Source organism: Archocentrus centrarchus, chromosome 1 (assembly GCF_007364275.1).
Source record: "Archocentrus centrarchus isolate MPI-CPG fArcCen1 chromosome 1, fArcCen1, whole genome shotgun sequence".
NCBI classification, from domain to species: domain Eukaryota; kingdom Metazoa; phylum Chordata; class Actinopteri; order Cichliformes; family Cichlidae; genus Archocentrus; species Archocentrus centrarchus.
In genome coordinates this window covers 38,328,700-38,341,575 of record NC_044346.1, presented here as the reverse complement: position 1 = coordinate 38,341,575, position 12,876 = coordinate 38,328,700, and the positions used below count along the sequence as shown (strand labels likewise).

General features: G+C 43.4%; 1 protein-coding gene across 4 annotated transcripts in view; it reads right to left on the bottom strand.

The window, feature by feature from the left end:
* Positions 1-10,847, bottom strand: part of kcnq5b (potassium voltage-gated channel, KQT-like subfamily, member 5b) — a 133,114-nt gene extending 122,267 nt beyond the window's left edge. For all 4 annotated transcript variants that reach the window (XM_030730682.1, XM_030730698.1, XM_030730689.1 and 1 more), the window contains exon 1: positions 10,303-10,847. In XM_030730682.1, coding sequence (XP_030586542.1) covers positions 10,303-10,643 — 341 coding nt within the window. In that variant the 5' untranslated portion in view covers positions 10,644-10,847. The remainder of the gene's footprint in view (positions 1-10,302) is intronic.
* Positions 10,848-12,876: the final 2,029 nt, after the last annotated feature.

Genomic DNA, 12,876 nt, shown 5'->3' with positions numbered 1-12,876 from the left:
AACAGATGGCTAATGTGGCGCCCTTATTTCCACATCAGATGATTTGGCAAATATTTTTATGCCGGATCAGTTTCCTGAATCCCAGTTACCCTAAATTCCTCCTGAAGTGTTGCTCCATGTTGTGAACGTCAGCTACTTCAGCTCTTAGTGAGGAGGCGAGGCTGTGTGCCCACCTGTCTGCAGGTGCTGTATGCAGTTGTGTGTCAACTGGAAGCAGCTAAGACGGCATTAATACTGATGCAAATGAGTATATTCATTTTTGGTATCAATTAGTATCTGAGAATCAATTTTTTGACAACTACCAGAGACCACAGTTCACTTCCCTCATGGAACTAATTTTACATTCAGTTCAATTCAATTTTAATTATACAGCAAAGCAGCAACTCACACCATCAGGTGCCTCAGGGTGGAGTATATTGTACGGTAAAGCCCCCAAAATATCAGAGAGAAAACCGCAACAGTCAGATGACCCCCTATGAGCAAGAAATTGGTAACAGTGGGAAAGAAAAACTCTTATGAAGAGAATATAAGATAAAACTTTAATGATCCCACGAAGGGGAAATTTGCACATTACAGCAGCTCAGTACAGAGAAAAGTGAAAGGATGAATAAAAACAAATGAAATAAAGTATTATAGAATTAACATGACAAAGTATTTTGTTACCACTTTGTTAGTCAGGCAGTAAATGTTCAGACAAAGCTCATTCCCCGGCTGCTCACTGACTCGTCTACAAACACTAAGCTGTAGTTAAACTGAAGACTGCGACAGAGGACGTTCCCCTTCAAAGTAAAAGCTGAAACCAACAGGTGCAACTTTTACACTGAAGGCAAACATTCTCCGTTTCCTGACAGCGTCTGTGCTGCAGACATGAAACATCCTCTTTTGAAACACATTCATTTCAAAGATGTGCCCATTAACACAACCAGGCAGATTCTGAAGCAATCCTTCACTGCAAACATCCAAGCGCATCAACAACGAAGAATAATAAAGTTATTCTCAGTATGAAGCTCTTTGTGAAGACTTGGACTGCCACACAGAGGACAGACATTTTGGGCCATTTTGGTAAATAAACTAGTGAAAGAAATATGAGAGTAGGAAATGCAACAAAGTTTTGTGCAGCCTTAAAGAAAACTTTGGAGCTGAAGAAACACTTGTACACACTGAAAGCATTAGACTGCTGATAATCCATTTCTCGGAAAATGAAACAGTGAATGTGTCACAGTGATGAGAAGCACCTGTGCAGGAAAAACCATGAAAAACACAGATTAGCCAAAAAAATTACAGCCACATTAATCATCTCATTACGATGCAATGCCCCGGAGAAAAACCTCAGGTTCTGGTATTCATGTGCATGTTACTTTAACATATACAGCCCACTGTATATGCTAACACTGTTACACGCCAATCACAACCAACAGCACTCCCCGAAGGCTGTGTCCTCCCTCGAAAGGATAATGCAGGCGGCCACAGCGGAGGAAAAGAAACGATTTTTCTCCAGTGTACTCACAATCTGACCGAGCTTCCACAGGTTAACACAACACAGCTACAACTCACATTTGCTCAGTCAGGACAAATATGGCATCATCAGCATCAGTACAGTCCATTATGATGGTGTTCCACTGATGAGGACTTGAAGTTGAGACCCACCTCACAACTGAGAGCACCCAGAGGGTCTGCTGCTGCTGCTGAGGACACGACAAAGCCAGAATCCACAGGACTTCCAAACAAGTCCCACATCTGCTCGGACCTTTTCTGGATGCACAAAGGCAACCCGCATGTTATTAGGCTGGTGGTTTTAATGTTGTGGCTTATTGGTGTATTCTTGGCCTCAGAGCTCCACAGTCATCCAAAAAATATATACAAGTTTAAAAAAATAAATAAATAATAGGGAACTGTAGGTTACTTTGCTCACACATTGTGCTGTAAATACTCACTGCTTCTTCCTTTTTTAAGTAATCAAACTTTTCAAACATGAAAGCGCTCAAAGAGCAAGTTGGCCCGTGGTTGAGCCTTATCCAGCGGTGCCTGAGAATCAGTCTGCACATGTTTGGATGAGAGGCTCTGAAATGGAAACTAAAGCCTGCGTAAAACATCGTGCAAAAGTTACTGCATGCTTTGAAAAATAAAAATAATGATGGTCTAATGTATGCAAAACAACCACACGTCAAGCACCAGATAGCCACAATTAAACCATCATAGCACAACACACATCAGCTGTCCTTCCACTTATGAAGCAGACTCCTCCTCGTCAAAGGTCTGCAGATAAATTGACACCATAAACCTTCCTGACTCTGTCTGCGTCTCACTTTCACAGCGACAGAGCGTCAGGCAGCCACCACCTGAGTAAAGACATCACACCTCTGCTTTATGTCTCCACACCGACACTTACGCTGAAGCAAACAGGTCGGCGGTGCTTGTGCTTTACGCCCCGTGTTTATAAGAAGTTTCTTTCCATTGAGTCACACACTCAAAAGGTGGCAGACTGCCTCAAAATGTGCAAAATGCCCCAATATGCTGCGAAGGTTCAGACACATGCTCCAGATCTGTTGGGAAAATGTACAACACACAGCAGAGTGCACAGACGATAACAAAGAGGAGGCTTAGAGGGAATGGAGATATTAGTAAGTGACAGAAGCTCAAATTATAATACATAACAGCAGTGGGATTTAGAGCGGCCTCTGATTAGTCATTTCGATGTCTACTAAACATTTTATTGTGTCTGTTGGCTTCAGGGGCCCAATAACCTAAGCCTATCAAACACAGCTTTCAGGATGAGCCAGCATCCTTTACTGCAGCCTATAAATCCAAGTATTTCTAACAATAAAATGACTGATAGATATTTAACAAGTGAGAGCAGTGAGTTCATGTCACCACTCCGCTCACGCCGGCTGTTCGACGCGCCAGCTGAGGCGGAGGCACGCCGCATCCTTTCCCCCCTACGTTTTCCTGCCACCAAACATACTTGTGAGGATGAGGGCTTGTTCATCCAGAGGTGAGATGAATGGCAGCACTGTGTATGCATGTGAGCGAGCAGGAAGGAGGGGAGGCTCAGATCCCACGACCTGCTCCACACAGCACAAAGGTGGGCTCAGTGCTGCAGCTGTGGCACACACCGAGTGGATAAAAATGAATGCAGCAGACATACAGCTGTGGTTCCCGACCTTTTCTCCACAGTCCTGTGGATGGACTCAAGGTCTTCATCATCTGTGTTCATTTAAACTCATGTTAAACCAGATCTATGGTGGAGTATGGCATCTACTGTGGTCCAGATCTACATGTCGGTCATTCATCCATAAATTCACTTTTTACTTATTCACTTATTTTAATAATTAGCACCTTTGGGATATCTATTCAGGTTAGATCTTTAAACACTAAAGATGGGGGGTGGGGGCGGGGGGGTCAGATTAGCTGGGCAGAAGAATTACAAGGTACATGTGACTAAGACATTTGCCTTAAGTTAGCCACTGAGCTACCTATGAGGTCAAACCCCAGCACCTCTTTACTCCTGCAGTGACTTTGCAGCTGGCTTTTATTTTGACAGTCTACCATTATTTAAGCACCTAACACACATGGTGAAGGTGACTTTGATGCTGTTCTTTGTTCTGCAGTTTTCAGTGAGATGTGTGTTATAAAGTGGAACAGATTTGAAGGTGAAATGTTACCTTAAGCATCGAAGCCAGCGAGCCCGTGCTGTGTGGGCATGTCAAACGGAGGATAACCCAGAGCCTCGAGGGCAGGCTCGCGAGCACATTTACTCTTCTGACCTGTTCCTAATGTGTCAGCTCAGACGAGGCAGATAAGGAAAAGAGCAGTTTGGTTTTTTTAACTGGCTCCAGAAAGCAGTAGATGATGAAATTGAACTTTTCCCAGTTATCTGCACAGCGACACAACTGTTCAGGCAGCGCAGCTCCGCTGAATTAGTATCAAACACTCGGATCCTCTTCTGTTTTTAACCACAGGAAGCAGGACCTCGATTTAACTGAGACGCAGTCAAAAATGATGATGTCTAAAAGAGGATTAGATCTGCAGCTTTTATAAATAAAATAAAATCACGTCTTGAAATAAACCTATTTTATCCTGAATATGATGCTCTCTAAAGGACGTGTACACACTGTGCTTACATAAGCCTTTAAACAAAACTCAAACACATCTATTCAGCATAAATTTTGTATGAAAATATGGGCAGGAAATGGTCTACATGTGGATTGCCGTAATTATTTAAAGCCACACTTACTGTCTGTTTGGATGGTGTGCAGAATAAGTTCATTTGATAGCAGATAATCCAAAATATTTAACTGACACATATCCATTGTTTTATTCCTGATTTATTGGTAAGTGTTGATATTATTAAAATATGGGGGTACAACATGTTTTTATACACAGACAACAGCAGACACATGCCAGCCACCCGCAGCCATTATGGGGTACAGAGGGGTCAAGAAAATGGATGTTACTTAGTAACATTAATTAATTAGCTACACTAATCAGCAAGTACCTGAGTCCATGTGTTTCATTTTAACAGTTTATTGATGCAGCTTGTCAACCAGGATTTCTAGTTTTAGCTGATAACTTAGAACTTTAGTGTAATGCCCCCTTCTGGCTCCAACAAAATGCAGAGTCCAGAAACCCGTTTGGGTCCATCTTTTATATACAGTCTATTATTGAATCCCATGGGAAGTAAAGGAGACGTCCTCAGTCCACATTACCGCCTCACAGAGAAACTTTAAAAACACAGATTATCTGAAGAGTCTTTTTGTGTTTGTATACTGATGATTTTACTCTGTAACAGAATCGCACAACAGAAAAATGCAGCTTTTTTTCCTTCCCATCACAGCTCTGCAGCACCATCCTCTCCACTGTAATCACAGTTCTCATGCTCCCTGGTGATAAAAGCTATAGGAGTGCTTTGCAGGTGAACCTGTAGAGAGCAAACGCATCTCAGCAGTGATGTATGTGAGGAATGTAAAGCTGCAAAAGCATTCAGTGAAGCAGCAGACGAGACGGTGTCCTTGACGGCCTCCATAATGTTACGTAATATTTTTAACAACAAAAAGTTTTTCATTTTCAGATCATGCATGATCCTACTAACTGCACTGAATTCTTCTCACCACCAGCCTTTCAATCACGATTACAGTGATCATGCTTCTTGCATAACACAATTAACAACTAGACACCATTAAAGATACGCTCATATTCGAGTTTAATAAAAAAAAAAAAGTTGCCCATCTTTTTATTTCATAATGTAATGATTATTTCACAGAAAACATCTAAAGGTTTGGTTTGATCTACTATCAGCGTGAGATTTAATAGAAACAGGTAGAATTTTGCAACTGTGCTTCATTGTTTTAGTTCAATATTTTAAGGAAAAAAATAATGCTGGTAACATATTTCAAAAATATTTTACAAGTTTCTTATGGTACTAATCTATGACTGACCTATAATACAGTTATCTATATTACCCCATTGTTATCAGCATATTGCCATTTTTAATCCAAGCATTACTAAAATGCTTATCAGATTATCATACAGTGACCAAAAGTATTACACCTCATTGGTTTCCCCCTAAACACTCAATTTCAGATGATTTTTTTTTCTATTCTTGGCTCTGTATGATGTCAGAGGGAGAGGATACCCCTAATATGGTCATGGCAGGCACACAGCACTGGCTGGGAGCACAGAAGCCACACCCACCTTCCATTCAAATGAGGGGCAGCCAATCAGACAAAGTCTACTCCAAAGGTCGGGTCTTATCAAACAGGGAGGAGCTTAAATTGTTTATTTCAGACGGGACTAACTGAGAGGCTGAAGCACAGCCCACTATAACTAGATGAAGATTTTTTTTAATGTGAATCATACAAAACTACTCTAGGAGAGTCCAAGAGTAAAACTATGTGCTGCTCTGGCATTTACATGATAGGTCATCTTTTTATTATCAAACTGTTACAATATGGCCAAACTGTAACCCAAAGTGCCACCATTTGTGTATCAGGTGTGTGTACAAGGTGTGTGTATCACAGTTTGCAAAGCCAGCGCCTAAACGAACCACCGTTTCCTGAGGGCGTTCGACACACAAGGCTTTTCTTTGCACATCAGGTACTCATTGGGTTATTAGAACACATTTAAAATCACCTGTTTCGTGGAATAATTGGGTTATGAAAATGTGAAAGGGACCCCAAAGCAAAAATATTACCTTGTTTCGGATTCAGTTAATTTCAGGGTTTCTTGGCCTTTTGTGCCAACTCTCACCTACGCAGCAGTAAGTGAGCTCTGGTTTAAAGAAACATTGATTGCAATGCTTTTTTATAGCCATGAACCACATTAAGCTCTGTCATCAGATGGACACGGATGTCATCTTATTTCAAAGATAACGACTGTGATGGTGACACGCTCCGCTCCTACAACTGTCCTATCAGCAGACCAAGGCAACTTTCAAGGCCACTAACCGTCACAGCTCCATTCATCACAGTACAGGAGAGACGGCAAAGGGCCGAGTGAGAGTTCACCCCTCCTCCTCACCCCCCCCCCCCCCCCCCCCCCCCCCCCCGCGTCTCCAGTTCGAGCTCGCTGCCGCAGGAATGAAAGAAAATCATTCAGTAACTTCCAGGCCGCCCGACCATGCGTTCCTAATGTTCATGAGCGCTGATGTGAGGAGTCCGAAGATCCCCGTGGGCGTGCGTGAGTCAACACTTTCATAAGATATGTAAATTAGCAGTTCTCAGTCTCGGTTTTAATAAAAACAATACAAACCAAAGCATATCGACAGGTGTACGTCTACATTATGGCTCCAACAAAGGGGAATATGGAGGGTCAGCACAGAGCTGGACAGCTCAGAAAGGACAGGAGCTAAACCAACGGTGCCTCGATGAACATAAAGAGTAATTCAAAAGTTTCATATCCTTAGTTTAGCAAATGTTTCCAAATTTTGGATCCTAGAAAAGTAAACGTTGCCCATGACGCAGTTTACATGAAGGGGTGTAAAACAAACCCTTATTGGCCTCAAACACAGGATTCTCTATTTTAGTTGAAGCAGATCATTAAATTTAGGCCTTTTAGTTAATATACAAATAAATCTGAATGGGAGGGATTGTTGGAGTAAAGGTCACAGAAATATTTACAGCTTAAAAATGTAGTGTTGAAAATCAGCTGGAATCACTTGCAGGGCTCAATAATCCATCCATATCTCTATGTCGAATTCTACTTTAGTAAACTTTGACATCAAACTGTCTGAACAGTGCTGATCTTTGAGGTGACACAGAGCTGCTATTGTAGCTTGATGGTGATGATTGTGCTATCCAATTTTAACCCAACACTGCAGGGAGCAGACACTGTTCCACCACACAGAGGCAGGGCGTGTACAACAGCTTTTGCATCAACTGATAAAACTTACAGTCCCGTTAGTGTCGAGTTAACAAGCCTGATAATTTAGACCATGTGTCAAAAAGTCAGAGCTCACGCACCAAATCCGCCCTTTGCAAATTCTGATCACTTTTGGGGGGTTTTTCATTACATTTGGCCCTGGTTGTGGTCTGCAAAGCGATGCATGCACCCTGAGCAGCCCACACTAAACGCTCAATGCAGCTAGCTAGATTTGCATGCAAAAAAAAGAAGTTGATGCTGGGACTCTGAGTATCCTGCATCTTTACTGGGTACCTTTCTCTCCACAAGATAATTCCAGTTTTTAAAAACCATAATTTGCCTCGTCACCAGCAGAGATATGGAGGCATACACAGTGAACTGAGCTGAAAGGAGGCATGCAGCTACAGCTATGTGCTTCTTCAAGCCCAATCTGAAAATTTTAGAGCTGCCAAGGCAACATTAATTTTTTATGTGCAGCCAGCTCCATGTCAGAGGGCGGATCTTTGCAGACCCACAAATATACACTTCTGTCTCTGATGGTCGACACAGTTGTCATTCGACCTGTGCTGCTGAGTGACAGCCTCTACACTGTTTCAGTTCTCATATCCTTCTAACCTCTGACAGCCAAAGAGCTACACAAACAGAAAGCAGCCAACCAAATGAGGATGATGGCTGCCCCTCCCCGAGCCTGGTCCTGCTGGAAGTGTCTTCCTGTTAACATGGAGTTCTTGTTCCCCACAGCCTCCAAGTGCTGCTCATCTGCTTATGTGATCATTGGGGTTTCCTCTAATGTTACAGGGTCTTTACCTCACCGAATGAAGCACCTTCAGCTGTTTTAGTGAACTGGTTCTAAGTAAATCTGAGCTGAAATAATGGAAGCTTTTTAAAAAATTCCCTGTATTGAAAAGAAAAAAGCCTGCAGGTGTGCAGTCTGATGATTGTAACCATCTAACCAACTGCACAAACACCACACACAGTCGATCGCACAAATCCAAGGCTAACAGCTTCTTTGTTTGCAGCTCTGATACAATGATGGATAATTCATGCAGCACTGTGAACAGAGGCACCACATTTAATGGAAACATACAGACACGCCTGAAAATATGAACCCCAACAACCGTAATTCAGTGCGACATCACATCTGTAACTCATTTCACGTTTCTTTCATCTGTCTTCATAAATAACCAACGCGTTTTCTGGGGTTTCTTTCCATTTTCTCAGACAAATCTATCTCTGCTACAACCTTAAGAAATCTGTGATTTTAACAACTTTATGAGCCTATAAAAAAAAAAAGGAAAAAAGAAAATGACTACAAGCATATTCAGCATATTTCATCCATATCCAGAAAACTCCACAACACTGTCTCCAAGTAGTTTTTGTCATAAATCTTATTATGAGTCCGTAAGTCTAAGCTGTCCAAACTAACCATAATAGGACATGGATTCCCCATTAGACACATTGTTACCCACACAGGTCAAAGGATTATGGGAAATGGTGTTTTTTTTAGGTTTTTTGTTTTTTTTAAGGGCAGCTAAAAAAGATTTCTGAAATTTCAGTTTAACTTCATCTTTAGGCTCCTGAAGTAAAGAGACTGAATATGCTCTTCTTTCCTGATGTCCTTCCCTTCTTTGCTTTGTTTCTTATTTTCTGTCACATATACACTTTTACAATGGTGGATCCTCATATTAAGCATTGCACACAAATAGGTCAGCACATGCATAAGAAATCATTGTGAGCCAAACACTCAGGCTTCAAACTGCTTAAAACCTTCAGTTTCTGATGGTCTTTGTTTGGCTCTGTATGATGTCATTGGGAGAGGATAACTCTATGGTAATATCAGGCATACAGTTCTGACCCCATCCAAACCTTCTGTTTGCAAGAAGCAGCTAATCAGAAGAAAGGTGGGCTAAAGGGAGAGGAGCTAAACCAGCTTGGCTGCACCGAAGTTAAATATAAGATAACTGAAGGTTATTTTGAACTGTGAATCATGCAAAGCTGCTCCAGTGGAGTCCAAGAACAGCTGGAAACGAGCAGAGTAGGTCCTCTTTAACAAACATGGTGCTGTGCTGTAAATGCACAGCATTTTATTCCTAACTGGACTGACTCTGCAATCAGAAGAAGATCTGATTTCATATGGCACATATGATGTACGGAGTTTGTTCAAGCACCACAGATTTCACTGTCTAGGAAATGTTGAAATCCTTAGTCAACAGCTTTTCTTAAAAACGTTAAATGTGAAAGGTGTCACCGCAGACCACAGCCTACACAAGGGGAAGAACCTGTGAGCTCATCCAGAATGCAATTTGATTAAGTGCCTTTAAAGATGCTTCAAAAGGAAGCGATCAGTTTCGTAAGCAGCTACCGTCCACCCTTTCCAATCCCACTCCTTGGTGTACACACACACACACACACACGCACGCACACACTTATACAAACAAACATGGTGCTTTGCAGTCAGCATGTGTCTCGACTTCCTTCCTTCCTCTCAGAAACAGTTATCACGCCACAACAACAGTCACAACGCGGGAAATTAAATGCAGCTGGTTGAGAATCTAAGAGAGGCTAAAGACGTCTCTGCGTCCTGACCATCAGGACCCTGAGATCTGCTTTTAACAGCACACATGAAACTCAAATACAGAAGTGATCTTTCAGTGCGTCAAAGCCTCAGACCGAAGCTGCGCTTCATGTAACAAAACAAAACAAACGCTGCCGCTTTCACAGCTTTAGCAGAATTCATGCTGCTAAAGCTGAATTTGGAGCATGTCAGCCATCATTTATCAAACGTGACAAGGTGGAGAAGGTTCGCGCAGTACCACCTAAAATAAAACAAGCTTTCTAAGTGGTGTGATTTCGAGCACAAACGTTCCTGCAGGAAACATCAACAGGTGTGCATCCTCACATCTTTCCATCAGACGACCCCACACGCACATCATGACATTCACTTACACAAACGCGTGGTAGATGAACGCCCAGGCTCTCGGTCTTTCCAGCACGTTGTACAGGTAGTTTTGAAGCCGCCGGTAGCGCACGTTTCTCCGGCCGCTCTGCGTGCTGTATAAGAGCGGCTTCCCCAGCAGGCTGAGCCGGGCTCCCTGCTTCCCTCTCACGCTGTCGGACCCGGCGGCACCTGCGGCGCTGGGGGCCGACAGCAAGCCGTCTCCCGCGTTGTTCATCATCTTTCCGCCGGACTCCACATCCTTCAAGCCGTAGCCTTCGGTACGGTGCCCCGGTGAGGTCCTCATCCAGAGCCCGGTGCCGCCTTCATCTCCGCTGTGGTTCCGGGGCATGGCATCACCGAAGCGGGGGTCAAGTGCGCGGAGATTTTTTCAAGCATGCGTGTCCTGTTGCCGGTAGTCCTGCCCTGGACGAACAACAAATTGCACGTGTGAGAGGCAGCCTAACAGGAGCCGAGAGTGAAAGCAGCGCTCGGCGCACAGTTTGCCGTCACACTTTTGACCGCCCCTCTTTCTCTTGCCTCAACCTCTTCACGTTTACACAACCGCATAAAGGTGTCCACACCGCATATCCTGTGCTCGCTCGGACAAAATCACAAGTTATAGATGCGGTGTGTGTGTGTGTGTGTGTGTTACATTGCAGCACAGCCTCTTTCCACTGCGCTTCACCGCCTGTTGCTTCAACAGGCGGCTGCGCGTCCACAGCAGATGCGCATCAAAGCTGCCCGTGCGCGGCAACTTTATCACAGTTTATAATTATTTCTTTTTACAGCTACATATTTTAAAGAACGAATCTTCCACTTTCTGTAAGCTGTTTTATCTCCGGTAGCGCTCGTCACGCCACGACAGCTGTGGACATGCAAATGAGGAACCGTCGCTCCTCGTGTAATTTAATTTCCTGAAAAAGTTCAAGATTACACCACATTTTAGAAAAGCCTATCAGGTAACATGGACGCTGCAGAAATTTCCACTTGCTGTACTGGAAAAGTAACCACAGAGGAAGGCGCACTGAACATCTGCAGAAAATATTATGGTGTAAACCAAAGAGGAACCGCTCTGTTGTTCTGTGCGCCTTTATTATCATTATTATTATTAAAAGGTTTTATGATTTTCTTTTTTGTCTGATCACATTTCAAAGCTGCTCCATCATCTGCTGTCCTGCTGTCACTGCAACCACGTGGCACCGCAGACGCATCATTTCTCAGCTGAAGTGTATTTCGGACCTGTCACGCCTTCTGTCGTGTCTCTCTCGCGGTGCTGCAGTGATATGACAGCCTGATATAAACTCAGAGATGATTTTTAATGCTCACAGTAACCTGCGGGGGTCGTGAAGTCAAACCAGCCTGGAGTTTCCTTTGTGTCACTGCAGCTACAGCGGAAACGTCCACGGTTAAAAACTGTGATGTCAGTTAGCGCCTCGTGTGTGAAGTTCAAACAGGCTGGATGTTCTCATAAATTGGCCCCCATCATGACACCGATGAGACCCCCCCCCCCCCCACCCCCCCCAGCAGCAGGCGCCAGCGGCCCGTCACAAATTAACAGAAGAAGGTCAGGGACCATTGAAGCGCGTCTTCTCATCTATTTAATCCATCGAGTGGAGTCTGCGGGAGCCGCTTCGATCACCCTCAGAGCTCTGGATTCCTGCAAAAACTGCGCCATCTACTGGTGCAACAGACAACCTTTCTAAAAACTGCAGCGGGGGTGCGAAATCTTTTAGTTCATGACCCACAATCAGTTTGATCTAAAGCGGTTCAAAAAGCTCAATATAAAGACGAGAAGATGAAGAAAAACACCCCTCCAAAGGTCAAAACAGATGTGGCTAGAAAAGGACAGCGCAGAGGCTCTGATCATGGCAGCACAAGAACAGGCCTGAAGCAGCAGAGCCACGGGGGGGGGGGGGGGGGGGTCCTAAAGAGTTTTGTTCTCACTCTTTTATTGGTTTGGACCGCAGTCATAATGAAAACCCTTTTCATTCATATAGTTTTACTCATCCTGTGCCTTGATTACTAAATTTTTCTGACTCATTTCTAGAGCTTCTGATTAGCACAGTTTGGTTTCTGTATGAAATGTGTTCGTGTGAAACGCACCGATCACCAGTGATGGGAACTGAGAGTGCAGCGTGCTGATCGTTAGCTGAATGGTGTCCGGCTCCACTTCAAAATTAAAACCTAAAGACTCTTGCAGCATATTTATATTTGGATTTATGACCCATGATTGGGTGGAAGACTGACCCTAACATCATGGCCACAGTTTGAACAAAACAATAAAAATAGTCACATTAAGCACATCCAGAGTTTCAAACAAATGATGTTAATACCAGTAACACCTGTGAGCCAAAGCTCGGGGTTCAGACTGAAATACATATTTGGTTTTTCTACAGTTTTTCTACTTTTGGCTCTGTGTGATGTCAGTGAGAGCGGATATTCCTAATATGGTCATCTCAGACACCGCGGAACTGTGACAGCCATTCTACTTCCTGTTAACTGCTGTACAGGAAGTGACCACAGCTCAGTTGGGAAGTCCTCACTGAATAAGAGTGAATGGAGCAAAAATAATTATTTCCATC